We start from the raw sequence: 22,998 nt of genomic DNA on the forward strand, positions 1-22,998 counted from the left end.
ATTAATTCCTGGTTTCCAAGAGAAAACCTTAGGAGGAACCTTGGGAGGCCCAATAAAATAAGTATGTGCAATTGTTAAGACAGGAAAGGAAAAAAAATGACTTCCATCAGAGCCCACAAAGATTGTTTCCAGTCCCAAACATGGGTCCCCCGAGACAGCCTGGAAACCAAATTATTGTCAAATAGATGCTTACCTTTTACAACAGCTCACAGCAAAAGAAAACATATAGCTTAACATCACTCCCACAACTCACCTTTCTAGTTTTTTTTCTTTTATTCCCTCTCCCTCTCCTTCCTCTCCCTCTCCCTCTCCTTCCTCTCCCTCTCCCCCTCCCTCTCCCTCTCCCTCTCCCTGATGTTAAGCTTCTGGGTTTGAGCTCTTCTGCCAATTAGGTATGTATCACTGGGTGAGTCACTTGACCTTATTAAGCCTCAATGTACTCATCAGCAAAATGAGGTGTTTATACTACATTGTTAAGATTCTTTTACTTCTGAGTCTAAATACAAATGCAAACATGCTCTGTCTGTTCCTGGGCAATGGGTCACACAAGTGCTCTAATCTTTTTTCGAAGGTGATGACTGTGGGTTCAGCACACAAAAGGAATGAGCTAACTTGTTGGTGGGGGGTCAGGTATGGAGAGTTCCACCTTTTTTGAAAAGTTAAATCAAATGGCTAGAGGAAGTGGCCGGAGCCAAAGATGAATGGTGGTGAGTCATATAATTTAATACATAGACCAGAGGGATCCGTTTGGAAATTTCATTGCACAGCTAGTTAATTGGCCAAGTTGGCCAATAACTTGAGCACTTTCTTCCTAACTATCCAATCTGTATGTTTATGCACATGCATGTGCATATATGTTTGCATTCAAACTGCACTGTATAAATTTGAGACTTTTAGAATCTGAGACTATGAGATCTGGTCAGAACTTTTCCTACCACAGTCCCACTTGGGAAAACAGAGTGAAAAAGATGAAGAGGTCTTTCAGCTGAATAGTGGAGGAGACAAGACTGGGCCAGGTGCTCATAATCCTGTTAAACCACACAGCAGCCATTAGCTAATTAATCTTTCATTTCCTCCCACAGGATGACCCAGAATTCAACCTGGATTAAGATGAAACAGACTGCACTTCATCATCTTTTTATTTTTCACTTTCTTTTTTCCTGGTCTTAACTTTTTCTCCCATGAGACCTCTTCTTCCTTCTATTCTATTTGTAGAAAACATTCCTCACACATAGTTCTTTTACATAGTTTTCATGACATTTCATCAATGTGGCTAATTTCCTCATCTGGATGCCTGATTGGAGGAGGGTTTTGTATTATTCTTGGCTTGGGCATCTATTTCCTGCCTATGAGTGACAACAGAGACTGCCTCCCACAATGCCCCATGGCGCTGAGAAGAGGAGCTGGCAAAGGGCAAAGCAGAAGCCACAAGGAGAGGTGGAATCATCCAGGCTCAAGGGAATCTACCTACCTACATGGCAAGATTCTGACATCTGAGAGGAGAGCCAGGGATTCATTCTCAGCATCCATTCATTGTGAGGAAAGTACTTGACATCTGTGGACTCAGGATGGCTACCTTGACTAATTAATGGCATTGGATGAAGAGGTAACATAGGTAAATTGACTCTTTTTACTGTTTCTCCAACATCAGATGGGAGCCTGGATAGCAGGGCTCAAGATGTCTGAAGTTCCCAGCATAATATTAGGTTAAAATATGCAAAAATTGTTTCTAAGTGGTATGAATGGGGAGAACATCACTCACACTACAGACCTCTTCCACCACCTAAGGAGAAGTTGGCTTTGAGAGCATGTGGCATCCTTCTGACTATGTGTTATCAAACTTGGACAGGATTGCTCTTCTAGGAATCTGCAGCATGTCAGTACACTAAAGATGGTGATGCCTGGTGGGAGAAAGGTGCACATGAGGGCCCATCAGGCTCCTTCCAGCTTTGGGTATCTGTGGATGGCACCTTCCCACTGTTTATCCATTATTTGGTCCCAGACAAGCATTTTTATAAATGGAGATTTAGCAGATGGTATCCATTTAGAAAACAGATCAAAAGATCCACTGCCTTCTGAAACAAACAAACAAACAAACAAACAAACAAAGCAGAAGGAGTAAAATAGAGAAAAATGGTAAAGAGTCCATATGACTTCTAAGCTCTAGGTGTGTTGTAAGGGGGCTAACAAGACAATGCATCCATCTGCTGGGCCAAGGGGGTTGGAGAAAGAATGATTTTCCAAGCAGGAAAGAGGAAATGGAGTGTGCAACTATTGCTATTGCTAAATGAAGTCTCTAATTTCTGTCTCCATAATGGTAATGACTTCCATTTATATGGTGTCTTCCATCAGCTCTGATCTCAGGGAATGCTCAAAGTCCTCTCTTGACTTAGCTCCTAAATCTGCTCCTCAACAGGCTAAAGAATGGCATCTATATTTATGTCATATCTATTTTAGAAAAGACTAGCTCATGTGAAATAGGACATTGGGATGCTAAGGGAATGAATCCAGAGTGGAGAAAGAAAAGGTAGAGGGAGAGAATTGTGAGGAATACTGATACTTTTTTCCAAGCAGGACCCTCAGTATCATCCACAGAAGAGACACCTCGACTCAGGTAAAGTCTCTTAAAGGTTTTAATGCCTCCAGTAACCTCAGTCTCACTCCACCTGCCTTCCACCTTTTAATGGGACTTGGTGTTCCTTCAAGTGTGTCACATTAAGGTGAGCACTCTTCAGGGAGTCTTGACAAACTCTGACATTGAATTCCAAGTGCTGCTAAAGGCATTTTGTCCCTGATGCTTTTGGGGTTCAGAAATAGAGGGGACATTTGGAATACAGGTGAGATGAGGCCAAGGTTTGGAAGGGAGGGGAGTGATAGAGAATCTGATCTCCTCCAGTAACATATTCAACAAAATGTGTAGGGACAACAGACATAACTCATATAGATATAGAAACCACCAACAACTATGATTCATTAAAAAGCTGAAGAAGAAAAAAATATAACACAGAGTAAGCACAAAGCAGTAGCAAAAATAACTCTGAGAACTGGACTGCAGTAGGAGCAGAGGTGGAAGCCTGTCCAGGTAGACATTTCCAGGCTAATGTCTAGAAAAGGTTGGGCCATTAGGGGTCCTTTTTCATTGGTTGGGAATTGAATACAGGGATGTGGTCTTTCCTTAATTACTCTCTTCTGTAATTATCACATAATCGCTGTGAAGATGCCTTAGGGAAAGGCATATAATTGGGGGATGGATGGTATCTGAGAGGAAGGGCCATAGAGGAATACATGAGTACTGAGCTGAGGACCAGGACCGGTGTTCTAGACTTGGCTTAACTATTGGTGGCATGTGTTCAAGCTGCAAAGCGATGGCCAAAGCCCTGGGCTTAAAATCATAAATAATGGCTTTCTAAACCCAAGCAGGTCACTTGATCTCTGAACCTCAATGTATTTGTAAAATAGAAATGAAAATACCTCTCTTCTAAGATTGCAGGGTGTCATCAAGAAATGCATGCGAAATGGCTTTAAGAACTGAAACATACTATATGAAAGAGGTCTGGCCCAACCCTGTCAGATACAGATGAGTAGACACTAACCCAAAGAAACAGAATGCCATGCCTAAGGTCCTACATCACAGAGTACCCAATTAATACCCAATTAGGTTGAACCCAGCTTTCTTTTATGACACTTGTCATAATGCTGGTTTCTTTTCACCTGATGTGGCAGAGTAAAGAATGAATAAGAAGATAGGGAGAGGAAGGGGAATTTTGAAGAAAGTAATGCCATCATGTGAATGCAAACCCAGATAGAACTGTATGGCTAAGAGGGTGGGCACCTTCAGAGACACACAGGGATCAGAGATGGATCTCTATCTGGGAACCTTCATGAAGTCAACCAGCACCTGGAAATGTAGTCCAACCAGAGAAAAATCTTGGTATGACTGCTGAGAAATCTAATGAGCAATGATGGATAGAGATTTTAGCTTCTAAGATCTTGCTTCTCAGGTCTGTTAAGTTAGGATCCTTGCTTGTGGCTTCTTAGTAATAACATGGCAACATTACTGTTTTGCTAAATAATGCCAAGAAAATACAAAAATGAAGAAAACCCTCTGTCCATGGCTGGTGTTGGACCTGTGGATCAATTTCACCATATTGAAAGAGAGCAATAGTTTTTCTCATGTAAAAGTTTAATCTAGCAACTCCGTCCAGGTGGGCTTAATTTGAGCTTTGTGTAGAAAAAAAACAAATACTTTCAACAAAGTCTGATGATGAGAAACAGAGAAACTTAGATGAGAACATCCACTTTGGGCAATTTATCCACTTTGGGCAATTATGAAGTGTGGGCCATTTATCACCTTCAGTAGGAGACATGACTGCTAATTGGTCTCTTCATTAACCAAGGAGAACATCCACCACTACAGCAACTCACAAGCTAGTGGTAATTTGAGGCAATCTTTAAGTGGTTTCCAACTCATAATCATATTTCTTCTGAAGTCTGCTGGCCTAGAAAAATGACTCTAATTCCTCATGAATACACTGCCCTCACCTTCACTCATGATGGACTACCCAGGAGGGAAGAGGTACACATCACAGAGGAGAAACACTACACCCAAACCTGAAATAAAGATGACTAGTCTTTTAAAAGCAGACTGTGGCCAGAGTGCTTGTACTATCTGGGGGTAGAGGGAGCATGAGAAATCCTTTTAGCTTCTGTAGCTCCTAGAAAAGGAGCTTCTGCTGTTTTCCTCGTAAACAACTGTTCTGTTCTACAAGAGTCTTATCACTTTCATGATGTCTGGACAGGGACAAAGGGATACTTACGCGGAAGCATCAAGCTTCTGTGGCAAGGAAGGTCTGTGTGGGTGGGAACGTTAGCAAGGAAATTCTGCCAGCAACTGACAAGGAATGAGCTCTTTCTAATAGCAACCAGTACTTTAAGTTTAGCAGTCAGTGGGCAAAATCCCACTCCCAGCAGACATGCCAAGAGATGCAGCAGTAAGTTCCCGTAGGGGCAGGAGGCTTGCAACACCTTTCAGCCAGGCTCCCTCCCCTTCATGCGGGGAAATGATGAGTGGGGTCTCCTCAGGGAAGCTTATCAAATGCCCATGGACAAAATGAGGACAAGATAGCCTGGAGCTATGGCTCCCTCATTAGGTACACTTGAGGATGCACAGGTGGGCAGCTTCCAATGGCTCTGCTGTAGACTTCTCACCTAGGATGTGGGACTTCTGGAGGCAGCATGCCAGATGAACTAGATATCGCTCCCATCCAGCATTGACATTCTTGGGATCTTACTGGCATTCTTAGTGAGTTTTAGAGGGTTTATGCCACTAACAAACTGCACCATCAGATTGGATGAGGACCTAAGCATAGCATCTCTAATAGAAAGCATACACATAGTGGGTGTGGTTGTAGTCTAGGTAGCTACTGGGGCTGTCTCTAGGCCCATGGATCCCAAGGCAATGACTCTGAGAGGAAAGGCAGTAAATACCAAGTAACCCGTGTATAAATAGTGCTGCAAAGTCACATGTGAAGAACGCCCATTTCCACCTGGTCCCTACCTCTCTGCAAACTAGTGAAAACAATGTGTCAATGATGGCAGACTCCTGACGTGCAAAGCCCAGCAATGAAATAATAAGACAGCCCGGGTCTGAGGAGAAACACGGCCTTACCTGGAGACAGGGAGGAGTCGTAAGAACTTCTCTCCTTGCGGCTCATCTTGAAGGCTTGGATGTCCTTTTCCCTGTATGTCCCAAAGCCCTCATAGCTCCTCCTTTTACTCCCGCTCATGTCACTGTCCCACTTGTCATTTGAAGGGGTCATGTCACTGAACACGTCCAGGCTCTCGGGTCGGGTGCTGCCACCATCCCCACCACTGCCAGAGTACCTCTTTGTGCACGAGTCTGTAGGCTCACTGCTCAAGTCACCTTTGTCCTTGGCCTGTGTCCAATGCTGGGCATCAGAAAGTGACAGTGTAGACAGGGTGTCCACCTCAAAGTTGTTCTTAGAAGCTTTGTGGCCGGCTTCACTGTGCTGGTGCTTCTGCTTCTCCTTATGCTTATTCTTCTCACTCACTAGTGGGAGCTCCTTGTCCGCACTACTCAGCCGCTCGCTCAGGATGTGGCTGGAGAAGCCTGTGGCTTTGCCTGCAAAGAGACCACTCAGGTTGTCATGGGTCCCCAGGATCCGGTCTTCCTTGTGCTTATGCTTGTGTTTGTGTTTTCTCTTGTGGAGCCGACCGCTGGACAGACCGGCACTGCCCGCCTTGGGAGGATTCAGGGATGGCTGCATGTCGCCGAGGCCCATGCCGACAGGTCCCTGCAGGTGCACTCCATGCTTTGCTTTATGCTTAGCTGTACCAGACATCTTCACGTGGGAGCTTGTGTGGAACTGAGGTGGTGGCACTGTTGGCCTCATGAATGGGGAAGCTGCTCCAAGTGTGTGCGACAGGTACAAAGGAGCTGGGTACTGACTGTAATAACCAAGGTTCATCATAGGCATTGATGTGTAAGGCATTCCATAGGGTGCATAGTAACTTCCACTGGGAATAGGGTAGCTGAACCCTTGTAAAAAAGGCACCTTTGTCATGGTGTCATTGGTTTTTGCAGGCCTACCACGCTTCTTCTTTGACTTCAAGTCTGAAGTCCTGCGAAGATAGAGCAACGGGTCATACTGGATATATGGCACCGGGTAATAGTGATCGAAATTAATCCGAAAAATGCTGGGATACGGATTCTCGTGGTAGAAGGTGTAACTCCGGTGGGAGATCCTGAACACCTGGAACTTGGTGATGAGCTCTTCCAGGTCTGCCAGAAACTGAAGGTCATCACGATTTTGCAGGCTTTTCCGTTTCCTCTTGTGCTTTGGCTTCTTGAGGCTTTCATGGGCCAGGAAGTTGTCCACCATGAGATGCTTCTGCCGGTGGCCATGCCGGTTCTTTGTGCTGGTGTCAGACGGAATGGTCTCCGGGTTGTCCAGGGAGCAGAAGTCAAAAGAGTACCTCCGTCGGGATTCTGAACTCTTCTCTGCTTGGTCAGACGTGCTGTTGTTGTCCGTCCCAATGCCGCTGTCGCTTGGGATCGTCTCCTCACTGTGCGACTCGCTCACGGGGGACAGCGTTATTTCCTTGAGTGACCCAATCTCGCAAAGGTGGGAAGGTGAGTTGGCCATCAGCCTGGGGGGAGACAGCTTCCAGGCTCCACTGTGTATTCCCTTTTGGGTTTTGGTTGGAAGAGCACTGATAGGCTGGAGATTTGGCATAGTTTTCAACTCTGAAAAATTGGTTTCAGTGCTGGCGGGGCTCAGGTTGCCATTTGACCCACCTAACTGTGTTGAAAGTGGGTGCATAGCTGCTGGTGAAGACGCCACAAGTGACTGAAAGTTGGAAGGCACGGCTGGAACATCCGGCTGGCTAGAAACAGGCCTTGGGTGCTTGATGGCTGTTTTGGGTTCCTCAGATGGGGGTGGCAGCTCTGCTCTTGGCTTCCTGCCCCTCTTCTTGCCAATGTAGATGGTTCCCCTCTTGCTGACATTAATCTGCTTGCCCAATTTGCTCTCGATGGCTGCTGCCCCAGGGCTGGTCTCTGGGGGAGCTTTAGCCTTCAGAGCAATGTTGCTGGAGCAGGACAAGATCTGGTTCAAGATATTTTTTCTCTTGAGTGTTTTCATCTTATTGATAGTTTTGATGGTCTTCTTATCCAACACCCCAAGCTTTCCAACTTTTTTGTGAAATTTCATCTCGCTCATGGGCTTGTCCTCTCCTGGCACTAGTTGGGCCAACTTAGCTAAACTGCGTCGTCTCTTTCTTTTCTTTGTGCCAGGGAACTCCCGGCTGATGGGACTGACCGGGCTGGTAGAAGTCCCCTCATGAATCGTCTCAACCGTGAGCAAAGGCTGCTTCTTCGGCCGCCCCCGCTTCTTCTTGACTGGCGTGATCACAGTAAGACTGTCTGTGTTGGTGTACAGAGGGCTGGATGGGGTGATGGGATAGGCAGATGGCGGTTCCACCATCAGTTTATCGGAGGTGGCCATGACTGCCTCCCGAAGCATACTGGTGGGCTTTGGTTTGCTGCACGTCCACCTCCGTTTTGCAGCAAATTTGGGATGCTGGATTTCTGGCAGCTTTCTCGATGGAGAGTGGTCTGTGCACGCTGGAGGCGTCACGATCATGGGTGGCTTCCGCTGCTTAGACAGACCTCCTGGAACGACTTTCTCGGCATTTCCACTTGTTTCAAGGCCAACTGAGGGGGACTCGTTCTCTATAATTTTACTCAACTTAGGGACACGGGGATCTTTCTTATTTCCCTCAGGGTTGGAGAGTATCCTATTAACCACTTCACTGCTCATAGTGATTCCAGAAGCCAGGGCTTTCTCTGGCATGATCTTTTCCACCACTGCTTTGATGGACTGTCTCTTTTTCCTCTTATGGCTGGTTGGATCTAGACAGGGTGCCTTGATAGGGATAGTAATCCGGACATGACTTGAGTCATTTTCAGGATTACTGACAGAACTCGTGTTCTGCCTGGCTGGTGATGCCTCTTGGGCATTATCTGCAGAGTAGCCTTCCCTTTTCCCTTCTGTATTGTCAAATGCTTTCTGGGCATTCTTGACCCAGTCCAGGTCCGGGTTTGATATGGTTTGACTTATCACATCTTTTTTACTGGACTTTTTCTTGCTGCCTATAGTAGGTGGTTCTGGGGGCTCCTTTGCAACTCCGCCATCTTGATCTACCAAGGGCTGAAGCCCATTGCACTCGACAGAGCTGCTGGGTGGGGCTGGTGAGCTGTGGCTGCCTGGGGATGGGACCACGCCTCCTAAGAGCAGATCTTTGCTGCTGTTGGACAACTGACTCCATGTGCTCCCTGCACTGCCTTTCTTACCCTGGGCCTTTGCAAAGGAAGCCACGGGCTCAAGAGCAGGGATCTTGCTGGTGCTTGCAGTTTCTCTGCCAGACTCTGGACTGATGAAGCAATTCTGAGTGGCAGGTCCACTGTCAGAGTTGGTGGACCAGTCCATGTGGTTCTGGCTGCTGCTTTTTTGCTGGTGCTTTGGTTTTAAGGTGTCACTGGTGACGTCCTGTGGGAGGCCTGGGTCATAGTGGAGAGCTGAGTGTTTCTGTGGCCGCTCGTAAGCCTAAAGGTGGGGCAGGTGGAGAAGGAGAGAGAGAGAAACAAAGATGAGCATGTTGGAGATATTTAAAATTCAATGTCAAAAGTCTTTATTATTTGAAAGTTGGTAATGGCCACCTTTAATTCCAGAATGGTTTTGAAGGTTTTCTCATTTGCAGAAGTAAAAACATGTGGCACAGATTTGGAACATTAATAAGGATGCTTTGATCACCATCTTTATCCCCCTTAACAATAGGAACTTTTACCGATCTTTTGGTTGAATGCAATCTCAGCATAGAGGACAGGCCCTGCAGGTCACTTAGCTTGGTCACTTAGCTTAGCCCGACTTGTATGCATGAAAAAGCTGAAACTTTTCTAATGGTGAGTCCTGCCTATGGTGGCAGAGCCCAGGAGAGAATGTGAACTTTCCAACTCCCCGGTCCCTTTGCCTAACTCAAGCTGCCTCTTACTTCTGTCCCAGCTTCCCCTCCAACTCATGTCCTTCCTTTGCTTCCTCCTACTGAAGTTCATTTCTGTTTGCACTTTACCTGGGAGTTTAGCATCTCTGTGCTCAAACAAGTAGTTCACTGGGAACCACTGCAACAAGGAAAAACAGCACAAGCTGAGGAACTAAGGGGGGAATTTGAAGACTGTGTGAAGACAAGGGAGCCAGTCAAGGACATGGAGAAGAAGAAATGGAGTAGGAAAGAAACTCAAAAGACCTTCCACCCTTCTGACTTTTAGGAGTGGTGTGGTGTTGGGAGTTAGTATGCTGAGGCATCCTGAAACCCAAGTTAGGCACTGACAGCTTTCTTGAGAAAACTCCTGGACAATCTCAAAAGGAACCTTGAGTCTCGTGGACATAAATGGGTCAAAAAAAAATGCACAGTCACTCAAGATCACTGCTCCCAACTCTGTCAGCTGTGCTTCTCCCAGCATGAATTCTACAGGAAAGTCTCCAGACTTCGGCACCTTCCTGAGGACTGACCCTTCAGTCCGGAAAGGCAGAACCTGTGCTAGAGGGCAGACATAACCAGTGCCTACAAAGACACAGAGGGAGTAGTTAATGAATGTCTTTTTGAGATATTAAAAGCTTTTTTAAGGTTGATTTATTTTTAATAGAGAGCACAAGCTGGGAAGGGACAGAGAGAGATTGGGACAGAAGATCGGAGGCAGGCTATGTGCTGACAGCAGCGAGTCCAATGAGGGACTTGAACTCATGAACCGTGAGATCATGACCTGAGCTGAAGGTGGATGCTCAACTGGTTGAGCCACCCAGCTTGCCCAAGACATTAACCCAATTTTTTTTTTTTAATGTAGATACACTAACATTATTGCAGATAGATTTTAAGCCATGCCAGCAGTGTAAAGAAGCATTCTTCAAAGTTTATCGTAAGTACTGTTTTATAAACACAAGCAGTAAACATACAGGATGCATTATCCTAAGATGTGTTAAAGAATGGAAAATACTAGTAAATTGAAGAAAGCTTTGGATAATATCTCCACTGAGAAGTAAATGATGGTTGGCTTAGTGGACTTAGGAAGTTTTAACCTGTAATATGTATCTGTCTTTATCTATGTATCTACCCATGTTTCTATCATCTATCTGTGCCTATTTGCCATTGATGTTCTAGCATTTACGCTTCATTAGAAAACACTGCTTATAGTCCCTATTAAGAATCAAAACACAGGTGTCAGAAAGCATTATGGGTAAAATTCAATGCAGTAAAGCAAGTAGGGTTTTTTTCACAGTGGTTCCTGGAATCCCTAGAGTTATTTTCTGCCTCCCTGATTTTGTGAAATCCTGTTTATACTTCCAGTATTGGACTCTGTTTTTTAAGTATCATGAGACAGTCTCCCCAGGCTAAGCCTATAAGTGCCTAGGAGAAAATTAAGACAAAAATTTACTTTTTTGTATTTACTTTTTCTTCATCTTGCAATGTTTTAGGGGACATCACTAATCATCAACATCTAGACTAATCCTGCACTTGACTTTGGTAGAAATTACTGCTGTGGACATAAGCTGCTGTCCCATTTTTTAAAAAATACGGGAATCTTATTCATGGCATAAAATGTTGAATGCCACTTATCTTTTATGAATCAGGGCTCTGCTAATTTGTCATTTGTACTTTAGATTTTAGTTGGCACTGTGTGTGTACTCACAGGATGACAGGTCTACAAAAGGGCTTGGAAACAAAATTTCTCACTCTTTAATGCAATAGTATAAGCGGTAACTCATAGTAGAACACTTCTAAGAGTTAGTGCTGGCACTTCTTAAACATTACAGTGCAAAAAAAAAAGAAAAATCTGAGTTCCTAGTTTGGACTCCGGCAAAGCAGGACTTACAGTCACCCCTTTCCCCTGCCCCCCCTCCCAACTTTCTTGCCACACCTCCCCACACTTTTCTAGATCTGGCCACTGAAGTCCACACTGGGACTTCATAGTGAAACTGGAATTTTTGGTCTCTGATCCCACCAGTTTCCCTCGATTGCTCCGTCTTTTTCTTCTTGGAACCTAGCAGAATCCTTAATTATTACTCTTCACGTTTGAATCTCAGCTCGATTGTAGGGAGGCCCCCTACCTTAGAGAAGTACTCCTGTTAGAAGTTTTCATGAAAACAGGTATGTCATCTTTGTTGTACTTTTATTTTAGTTTTAATTTTACATTTGATTTGTGCATTAATTGAATTAAAGCCCGTTTCCCTTTCTAGCCTGTACACACCATCACACGAGTACCAAGCACAGTACCTGGCAAGTAGTAGGCACTTTTATTGAATAAACATTTATTGAATAAATGAAGGAACACACATTTTGCTATGGGGATATTTTATTTTTTATCAATAGTGAGATTAATGGCCTGTATATTATAACATATTGTCTCAAACACAGTTACCCCCTGCAGCCTAATTCCTTGTGCCATTCCCTTCTGCAAACACCATTGTCTCTCATAAAGACATCGATCACAATCCCCATAATGCTTTGTGTCATTTATTTGTGTACTTTTCTGTCTCCCTCTCCTAGACTGTAAGTACTTTGAGGTCAGAGACTCATTTATCTTCTTATCCCCTAGGCCTACTACAAAGCAAACCACCCAGAAAGTTCCCAATAAATGTTTGTTGAGTGAATAAGCAAAATCATGTTTGAGATGCCTATTGCCATGATAAAATATGTGGCTGCACACAGAAGATAATAAACTGCCAATCATTCATTTGATAATGCTTATAAGGAAATCGGAGCGCTCAAATGCATTAGGTGTTGAACAACAACAAAAAAACCTTTCCCAAATACTTAAGGACTAGAGGCATTTGCAAGGTAACTCCCCTTCAATGCAATTTTTACTTAGTTCTCTCTCATCTCCTGTTAATTATTTCACTTTCCAATTAACTCTGCCTTTGGGGAAGGCCATGTGACTGTCAGGAGGGTGGATTTCACTCCGGCAGTTGAAAGGTGGGGCCTGCTCACTTATACCCAGGGCAGACCGGCTGAAAGTAATGCAGTTAAGTGTGCCTGGTTCCCAGTGCCTCCATCTGGACACTGCCTGATCTCATTGTTTCTACCATTTCAGCTGCAATTTTCCCTGCTGGGAGAGCTGCACAATCAAAGGGCAGGGTGGACAAAAGGGAAGCACAACAAAGGATCAGGACTAATGGGGGGAAATGGTGCTTTAAACCCTGCACTGAGATGGGTTGCAGTGAAGGGGCAAAGAGAACTGAGGAGTGTTCTCTAAGGGGTCCAGGAGAACACGGCTTTTCTCCAGCCTTGGCTGATGGCTATATCCCATTGCATTTCACGGAATCCCATTTCTTCATCTGTCAGCCATGACATATTATATACACAATGGTAAGGCTGTCAGTTCCAATATGTCCTTCACTGTGAATTGAGTACTTACTCCATTGAGACAGAGATGGACGTGGCAAAACAGGCCCCTAGCTCAATGCTGGCTGGGGCAAGCTAGGGGCTCCCCCTCCCACCCTTCCAGCAGTCAGTCTCCCCAGGGGGGTCTTTGACTGAGGGCTTTATTGACCTACTTAGCACATGTTTCCATCTCCCCCTTAGATTCTACATTTTTCTGGGAGTAAGACCTGAATCTTTTAAAGCCTCTTTGCTACCTTTCATCCATGGCAAGGGTGTTGCCTAAAATGGTTACCAAATAAGGCAAGTCCTGATGGAATTCTACATTGGGCTGATTATTTTGTGGAAAACTTTTAGTACCAACTAAGCCCAGCATTTCTCTTGGCTGTTCCCCCGCCCCCGTGAACTGTTTGAAAACATACAGTCACTTTGAAGGTGTGGCTTACTTTTATAAGAAAAATGCTTTCCGGGCCCCTTCAGCCTAGATGCCAAATGCTCATCACTGAACCACCATTCTGAAAACTACACAGATATCTCTTCTAAAGGATGTGTTTATGGAAGCAAGTTCTTCTGCAATGTGAAGAATTATTTTGTGAAGTGGATAACTTCACAATGTATAATAGATCATATACATTTAAATTTTGCGTAAGTTAGATTACCTTGTAAAAAGCACTTGATTTTTGTCTACTTTTAAGAACAAGCATGAGATCACTGCATAAAAACTTGAAAAATCCATAAAAATGGGAAGAAAATGAGTCACCCAGTCTTATCTATGGCTTATCTAAAGTAAGGGTTGTCACAATGAGAGAAGAGGGCTATTTGGGTCTGAGAAAAATCATATAACTCATCAAAAATCAAGCATGACTTTGTGGGAGATAAACTACTCTTTTGGGTTAGCTGTGTTTGTGCTACTTTCTGCTGACACTGATAATTTAAATTTACTGTTTGTAAGATATTTTGCTTTACAAGAGTAGGAAAATATGCCTGGGTATGAAGGAATGAGGGGAACTTTTGCTCTTAATTTGGCAATTGATGCTTCTCAAGATGAGATCCTGGGCCACTGTACCAGAATTACCTAAGGTACTGGTTGTTAATACAGATCCTTGGGCCCCACTGCAGATCTACTGATTGCAATCTTCTAGAGTGGGACCAAGGAATGTGCGTTTTAACATGCTCGCCAGATAATTCTGAAGCACAATCAAGTTTTAAAAGCACTGATCTAATGTTTCAATACTATAATTCCTCTGGGGTGGGGCTCTTCTGTGGTTGCCATGACATCTGTAGCACATTTTGGTGGTAAATGTGCAGAACAAATCACCATAGGCCTGTTAGGATATGCAATCTGGCACCAGTGAGCATTCTTGTTTTGCTCTCTGAACTCTTTATAACTTACATAGTAAGACACTCTAACATTGTACCCTGTTCAGATATTCCAAGTACACTGCAAGGTGAGGTGGGCAGAAAAGTCAATGGTGTGGGTGGATGAGTTTGTTGTCCTCCCAGAAAGACTTTGGAATGCAGATGTTCATGACCTCCCACCCTGGGATTTCTATTTCCCCAACTCATGCAGGCCAATACTCAGAGCCCTGGGGTATCCTGGCATTTATCTCTGAGGCTCAAAGCAAGTGCTCGAGCCTGAGCAAGAACTGAGTGTGGAAGACAAGGAATGTAACCAGAAACTGTTTGATGAAAGCTTCTCAATCCTGGCTGTATGTTAGAATCATCAGGAAGCTTCATAAAGAATACCATGCCTGGGATCTGACCTGGACCAATTAAATCTGCATTCTAGAAGTGGGGTCTGAACAGCAGTACTTTGTTCAAAGCTCTTGGTTATCCCAATGGGCAGACAAAGTTGAGAATCACTGGATTATATCAAAGACAGGGGTCTGGGTTAGGGACTAGGGAGGCTCTGATATTATCAGGATATGTTCTAGTTCAGTGGTTTTCAAATGTGTTCCATAGAGTCCTAGGATTTTGTAAAGACATTTCTGAACTATAGCCAGTGGATGAGGCAAGAGAGATGCTCCACATCATTCTTTTAACCCTCAAATAAACATAACAGCCCTGCAAAGGATTTCATTTATGAGTGTAGGGGTTGGGGAGAGATGGTTCTATCACTTAAAGAAAGACTTTGAGAATGACCCGTTAGGCTCATGAAGAGGAAAAATGTATATATCAGCTTCCATTGAACTTGACCCCAGAGGATATCTCCTCAACCCAGTTCATTCCTGCACTTACTAACAGTAGGTATAGAAGAATGCCACTGAGTACCTTATTTGAACCATGGTCTTATGATCCTCTGATTCCATGGGTGTGATGGAGTGAATGTTTATGGCCCTCCAAAATTCATGTGTTGAAATCCTAAGCCCTAATGTGATGGTTTTAGGGAATGTGGTCTTTGGGAACACAGTGTGATTAGGTAATGAGGGCAGAGCTTTCATGAATGGGATTAATGCTCCACCCCAAAGAGACACCCCAAGGAACTCTCTTCTCCTTCTCCATGTGAGGCAAGAGACATATGAGAGCCATCTCTGAACCAGGAAGCAGGTTCTCACCAGACAGTGAATCTGCCAACACCTTGATCTTGGACTTCCTAGCCATCAGAACTATGATAAATAAATTTCTGTTGTTTATAAGCCACCCATCCATGGTATTTCATTATAGCAGCCTGAACAGAAACACTACTCAGCTACTAAACGAACATAAAGTTTTCAATTATGTATATAAAGTGAAAGTGTCCTCATTTCCTGTCACATGAATTGCCCTGGGAAGTCACCTTGATTTAGTTCCCATAGGAACTATTCCTGATATGCTGTTTGGGGGCTGTGAGCGATACTAACACACTCCTTTTCCTGGGGGTGATAATAGCTGGTACAAAGACAGAGGCCCCTAACATATGTTTCCTTGAGTACAGGGCAATTCTGAATAATTTAAAATGATCATTGACTTCATTCCAGCCACAATGTTGTAATAGGTATTAGACTTACCCTTTCCCTGGAAACAAATATAAAACTGAACACAATATATGAAGCAACTGTTTTCAGGCACTGGACAAGAGATAATATGGGCTGTGATTCTAGAGATAAGGAAACTCATGAGGCCTCCATATCCCTATTTTTTTTTTTGGCTGGGAGCACTTTCTGAACATGGACCCAGAAAAGTAGAAGCCAGAAATCTGTGATCTCACTGCATGGAAGAAACAGAGATCAGAGTATGGGGCTGAGGGAACTGGAATATGAGAGACAGGGTAATTGAGAAGAGGAAGCCATGTAGAAAAGAAATCCTAGAAACCTTTATAGTGATCTTCTTATGTCTTTGGCCAATTTTTAATCTGCACTTGAGGACAAGACTCCATGAACCAGCAGAGTGCAGCTACTAGGGGTCCATAAGCTGAACAGAGTTCTGAGATCACTAATACCTGGCAGTGTTGGATATCTGCTTAGCCAGAGTGGGGTAACTTAAGTAAATATTCCAGATTTAGTTGATATTACAGAAATGGTACTCCGTAAGTGTAGGATTACACTAGCCCCAGAATAGAAACTATGTTAATCCCTCTCTAACAAAGTTTAAAAAGAATCCTCAGTAGAATAAAGCTAATCTGCCAGTAAATTAACTACCTATCATAACAAAGTCAAACTCTTTAAAGGAAAACAACAAAACCCAGAATCTACACAATATAATATCTACAATATCCAGGACAATAAAAGATGTATCAGACAAGCAACAAAATAGGCAAATGTGACCCAAAACCAAGAGAGTAGATACAGATCCAAGGCCCCCAAAACAACCGTTATGAAAATGTTCAAGTGTTGAAAGGAAAAGATGAACATAATCGATGAATATATGGGGAATCTCAGCAGAGAGACAACTCTACCAAAATAACCAAATAAAAATTCTAAATTGGAAAAATATAATATCTGAAATGAAAAATTCAAAGGATGTCTTTAACAGCTTATAGGACAATGCAGAAGAGAAGTTCAGTGAACATGAGGGGGAGACAGTAGAAATGATCCAAATTGAAAGAAGGGAGAAAGATGTAAACAAAAAACAAACAAAAATAAACAAACAAAAAACCAAGGCTTCAGTGCCCCGTGGAAAAGTATCAATAAGTCTAACATATATAGTTAGCTTCCCAGAAGTAGAGGAGAATAGTACATATGGATTCACATAGCTAAGATGCTCAATAGACAGAATAAACACACACATAAACCACATATAGGCACATTGTAAACACACTGATGGAAACCAAAGGTAAAAGTTGTTTTTTAAAAAATGTTTATTTGTTTCTGAGAGAGAGAGTGTACGCTCACACATGAACAGGGGAGAGGCAGAGAGAAAAGAAGACAGAGAAGCTCAAGCAGACTTCATGATGTCAGTGCAGAGCCTGACGTGGGGCTTGAACTCACGGACTGTGAGTTTGTGACCTAAGCTGAAATCAAGAGTTGGACACTTAACCAACTGAGCCACCCAAGCACCCCCCAAAGATAAAAGTTTTAGAAGCAGCCAGAGAATTAAGACACATCATTATAGGGAAACAATGACAAAAATAACGTCTGACTTCTCATCAGTAAAAATCAAGCCAGAAGATAATGAAATAACATCTTCATGTTAATAAAATAAAAACAAAACAGTCAACTTAAATTTCTATAACCAGTGAAAATATCCTTCAAAAATGAAGGTAGAGTATTTTTAGATAAATAAAAACTGAAGGAATCAATTGCTGACAGACCAAAATTATAAGAAATGTAAAAGGAAGTTCTCTAGGGTAAAGGGAAATAATACCAAATGTAAACCCAGATCTACATGAACAAATGAAGACTATGGAAATGGAAAATATGTGGGCACACATACAATTTAAAAGGCAAATGATTGCTTAAAGCATAAATAACAATAAATCATAGAATTTATGACTTTTATAGAAATAAAATGTAAAACAATAAAACAAGAAACAAGAGAGTTGTATATGGAATATACTTGACCCTCAAAAAACATGGGTTTGAACTACATGGGTTTACTTACATGCAAATTTGTTTCAATAAATACGATACACTACTGTAAATGTATTTTCTTTGCTTTACGATTTTCTCAATAACTCTTTCTTTTTTCTAGCTTACTTTATTGTGATTATACAGTAAACATACAAAATATGTGTTAATAAACTGTTTATGTTATCAGTAAGGCTTCCAATTAATGGTGCGCTATCAGTAAAGTTTGGGGAGAGTCACAAGTTATACACAGATTTTCAACCATACAGGGCTCAATGCTCCTAACCCCTTTGTTGTTCAAGGTCCACTGTATATGTTTATTAAAGTTCTTATATTTGAAGGGATGTAATAATAGTTCACAGTAGCTTGGTACTTGGTGCACATTGTAATCTCTAGAGCAACCTCTAAAAATAAAACAAAGTCATGTATCTAAAATGCCAATAGAAGGAAACTTATGGAATACTAAAGAAAGCTTAATTAGTCCAAAAGAGGGCAGAAAAGGAGGAAAAAGAATGAAAAGAGGACAAAGAGAAAACATAATATTGTAGATAAACTGAAGACTACTGGTAATTACATTGACTCGAAATGTATTAACAACTCCCAAACAACAACAACAACACACAGGATAGATTGTCAGACTGAACAAAAATGTAAGACCCAATTGTAGGCTGTTTACAAGAAATACTTTTAAATGTAAGAATGCAGACAGCTTAAAAGTAAAAGGATGGAAAGAGATAAAATACAAAAAACATTAAGAATACTGGAGACAATTAATGCAATGCAAAATAGACACCAGGACAAAAGGTATTCTGATAATTAGGGGCATTTCAAAATGATAAAAAAAAAGTCAATTCATCAAGAAAAGACAATACTACTAAATTTGTTTGCAACTCAAAACTTCAAATACTTGAGACAAAAACTAAGAGAATTAAAGAAAGAGACAATTCCACAATAAAAGGATTTTAAGGGGAACCTGGGTGGCTCAGTCGGTTCAGCATCTGGCACAGAGCCTGCTTGGGATTCTCTCTCTCCCTCTCTCTCTGCCGTTCCCCCACTCATGTTCACTCCCTTTCAAAATAAATAAAATTAAAAAAATAAAAGAATGTTGACACTTTTCCTGCTGGAACAAACTGACCAAAGAAATTGGAAAAAAAAATGTATGGAAGACTGGATCAACATTCAGTCAACTGAACATTACCTACCAGCAAAACACCTTTGCCCAAATATTCTGGGCCAAAAGAAGTAGCAATGATCAGTGAGCACCTGCTGATGTCCTGAAAAATCATTTGTCATCAGGGAAATGACAATTTAAACAACAACAAGATGCTACTATGTACTTAATAGGATGGCTAAGATTAAAAAGATTGACAAGTGTGAACAAAGATATGGAGCAACTAAAACTCTCATCCATTGCTGGAGCAGGTGTAAAATGGTACAACCACATTGGAATTTGATTTGGCCACACCTTTTAAAGCTAAATATACTCGGTGACTCAGCAATTCCACTCCTACAGATTTACCCAAGAGAGAAGAAATTATTCATCCACAATCAGACTTTCATAGAACCTTCATAGCAACTTAATTCTGAGTAGAAAGCACTTGGAAACAGCCCAGGTGTTGATCAACAGGGGAATATAAAATTCATCAATAAAAATAAAAGTGTAGATATAGTCAACAACATACATAAATCACACACACACAACAATGCTGAGCTAAAGAAGCCAGACTCTCAAAAAGTATATACTGTACAAATCCATTTATATAAAGTTCTAGAATAGGTGGTGGGGTTGTAAAGGGTCAGGAGGGAGGATTCTGGGGATAATGGACATACTTTAAATCACGAGAGGATTTCAAATTACATTTGTCAAAATACATTGTCAAAACTGCTTAAATGTATGCTTCAGATCTGTACATTTCAGTATATGTAAATTTTACCTCAATTACATGAGAGAGAGAGACTATGTCAAACAATGATTAAGAACTCCTTATGTCCGACACTCACGTACATGCACCCATACACCCCAAAGCCACTCTGCAGAACTTAGGGACTTTTTTCTCCAATGAACACCTGAGGCAGCCAGTTACTAACTGTTTCCCCTTCCCAGAGTCTTCCCTCTCCCCTTTGCACAAGGACAGCTGATGGAGTTGATCCCTAAACAATGGAGCCTGAATCAAGGAGGCAGGTGCTTGCGGCTTCTGCAGGCCCCATTCTTGGCAACATCCCTGCCCTGGGCCAAAAGGTAGAAAGGTGAAGCCTGCCTCCCTCCCAGCCACAAATCCACCTTGTTTGAGGTAAGGAAGGAAGCCTGACAAAAACCTGCTCACAAATCAAAGTTAGCGCTGCCCCGCCTCCTCTGTAAATCATACGAGATCCATCTGGGTAATGACTCCTCCAGTGTAATTCCCTATTAAGAGGCTTTATCTGGAGAGATAAGCAGCTGGTTTCCGTGTCACTAATTGCTGTCTGCTGTGATTTTAAAACATCTGCACCATTGTGCTCTTCATTTTCATATTCTAATCACCCTGAAACTTGAAAAAGGTACATCATTGATTGTTTCTATGGGTTAATTAGTACACAGTCTCCTTGTAGAGACAATTTAGAGGCAGCCAGAACCTCAATCAGGAAGTTTGTTTTAAAAATTAATAACATCGGCTGTGGCTGGAGGGACTGTCACGTTCAGGGACTAATCTGGACTCTCCTGGTGGGGGAGCCACCTTTTGTTATGCTCCACAGAGAAGGGAAGCAGACAGTGAAGGGAGTGGGGAGTGGGCGAGTGTAGAGTGGTGGTAGGCAGGACCCAGGGACCCAGGATAGGACTTGGTCCCAAGGGGACCGGACCGTTGGTCTCTGCTGCTTCCCTCCCTTCCAACTAGCCTGAGTCCCTTTCCCAGTCAGTAAAAATCAGGACTTTAATGAGGACTGACCAAAATATCTGGAGGTGAGAGCAATTTATCAAAGCAATAAGAGTACGGACATTACTTTAGATTTTAGAGACTGTTCATTGTTCCCTCTACCTCCCCATCTCAACTATGGGAGGGAGATTAAGGGACAGGGCAGTCAGAGATGAAAAGAACCAGAGCAAACAGGTGAGTGACATTGGAATTCAGAACTTCTCAAATTTAAATTGAACAGGATTCACCTGGGTACCCTGTGCAAATGCAGACTCTGATTCAGGAGGTCTGGGGTGGACTGAGATTCTGCATTTCGACCAAGCTACAAGGTGATGCCCAAGGCCAACCATTTGAGATGTGGTCTAGTAGACCCGCTATTCCCAGGCCCTTGACCAGAATCACTATTCCTGAGATCCAAAGGACAGCTAAGAGGTGGCAGTGTAGTGAAAGAGCTTGGGCTCTATGCTGGGCTCTTTTTCACAGCCCCACAATTAACAGGGCAAGTCAACGGCCTCTTGTATCTTGTCTTTCTCATCTAGCAACTAACAGCAGTGCCTTTTTCCCTCTTAAAAACATACTCAATTTTTTAAATCTATAAGAAACAACAACAACAACAACCAACAGTGCAACTATTTCTACCCCCACTGCTTTTTGAAAGCGCAAGTCAGGGACGGGTAGAGAGAGGGACCGAGAGAGAATCCTAAGCAGGCTCCACACTGTCAGCGCATAGCCGGACATGGGGCTCAAACCCATGATCTGTGAGATCATGACCTGAGTCGAAGTCAGACACTTAACCAACTGAGCCACCCAGGCACCTCACTTCTTGCAATCCTGCAACTAATGTGTTCTCTGTATCTATGAGATTGTTTTGTTTTGTTTTCCTTTAAGATCCCATATATAGGATATCCTACAGTATTTGTCTGTCTGATTTACTCACTTAGCATAATGTCCTCCAGGTCCATCCATGTTGTTGTAAATGGCAAGATTTCATTCCTTTTCGTGGCTAAATAATATTGCACTACAGGGGCGCCTGGGTGGCTCGGTCGGTTAAGCATCCGCCTTCGGCTCAGGTCATGATCTCGCGGTCCGTGAGTTCGAGCCCCGTGTCGGGCTCTGTGCTGACAGCTCAGAGCCTGGAGCCTGTTTCAGATTCTGTGTTTCCCTCTCTCTGACCCTCCCCCGTTCATGCTCTGTCTCTCTGTCTCAAAAATAAATAAACGTTAAAAAAATAATACTGCACTACATATATATACATAAATGTATACATATATATGTGTATACATATACATATACCATATCTTCTTTATCCATCAATGGACACTTATATTGCTTCCATATCTTGGCTTTTGCAAATAATGCCACAATGAGCATGGGAGTACATACATCTTTTCTAATTAGGGTTTTTGTTTTCTTTGCATAAATATCCAGAGGTAAAATTGCTGGATCGTATGGTCATTCTATTTTTTGATTTTTCAGAGTTAACTTCCATACTGCTTTCCATGGCGGCTGCACCAATGTACATTCCCACCAACGGTGAGTAAGGAAGGGTTCCCTTTTCTCCACATCATAGGTATGAGATAACTCGCTGTGGTTTTGATTTGCCCTCCCCTGATGATTACTGATGTTGAGGATCTTTCATGCACCTGTTGGCCATCTGTATGTGTTCTTTGGAGAAATGTCTATTCAGATATTTTGTTCATTTTAAAATTGGATTATGGTTTTATTTTGCTTTTTGTTTTTTGTTTTTGCTATGGAATTGTGTGTGTGTGTGTATTTAAAATTTTTTAAGTTTATTCATTTTGAGAGAGACAGAACAAGTGAGGGAGGGGCAGAGAGATGGGGAGAGATAGAATCCCAAGCAGGCTCCACACTGCCAACACGGAGCCCAGTGCGGGGCTTGAACACATGAACCATGAGATCATGACCTGAGCCAAAACCAAGAGTCAGGAACTTAACTCATCCAGATGCCCCTATATATTTTTTGTATATTTTGTTCTTTATATATTTTGGATATTAGTCCCTTATCAGATACATGATTTGCAAATATTTTTCTCCCATTTGGTAGGTTGTCTTTTCATTTTGTTGATAGTTTCTTTTTCTGTGAAGGTGCTTTTTAGTTTGATGTAGTCCCACTTGTTTATTTTTGCTCTTGTTGCTTCTGGTGTCAG

At 42.6% G+C, this 22,998-nt stretch overlaps 1 protein-coding gene across 1 annotated transcript in view; it reads right to left on the bottom strand.

The window, feature by feature from the left end:
- Positions 1 to 22,998, bottom strand: part of SETBP1 (SET binding protein 1) — a 356,839-nt gene that overhangs the window by 104,138 nt on the left and 229,703 nt on the right. The window contains exon 3 of the mRNA XM_047086210.1: positions 5,669 to 9,128. Coding sequence (XP_046942166.1) covers positions 5,669 to 9,128 — 3,460 coding nt within the window. The remainder of the gene's footprint in view (positions 1 to 5,668; positions 9,129 to 22,998) is intronic.

This window comes from Lynx rufus, unplaced genomic scaffold, assembly GCF_022079265.1.
Source record: "Lynx rufus isolate CCGP_SWC_20201006 ecotype Redwood Valley unplaced genomic scaffold, mLynRuf1.p SCAF_20, whole genome shotgun sequence".
Lineage (NCBI taxonomy): Eukaryota > Metazoa > Chordata > Mammalia > Carnivora > Felidae > Lynx > Lynx rufus.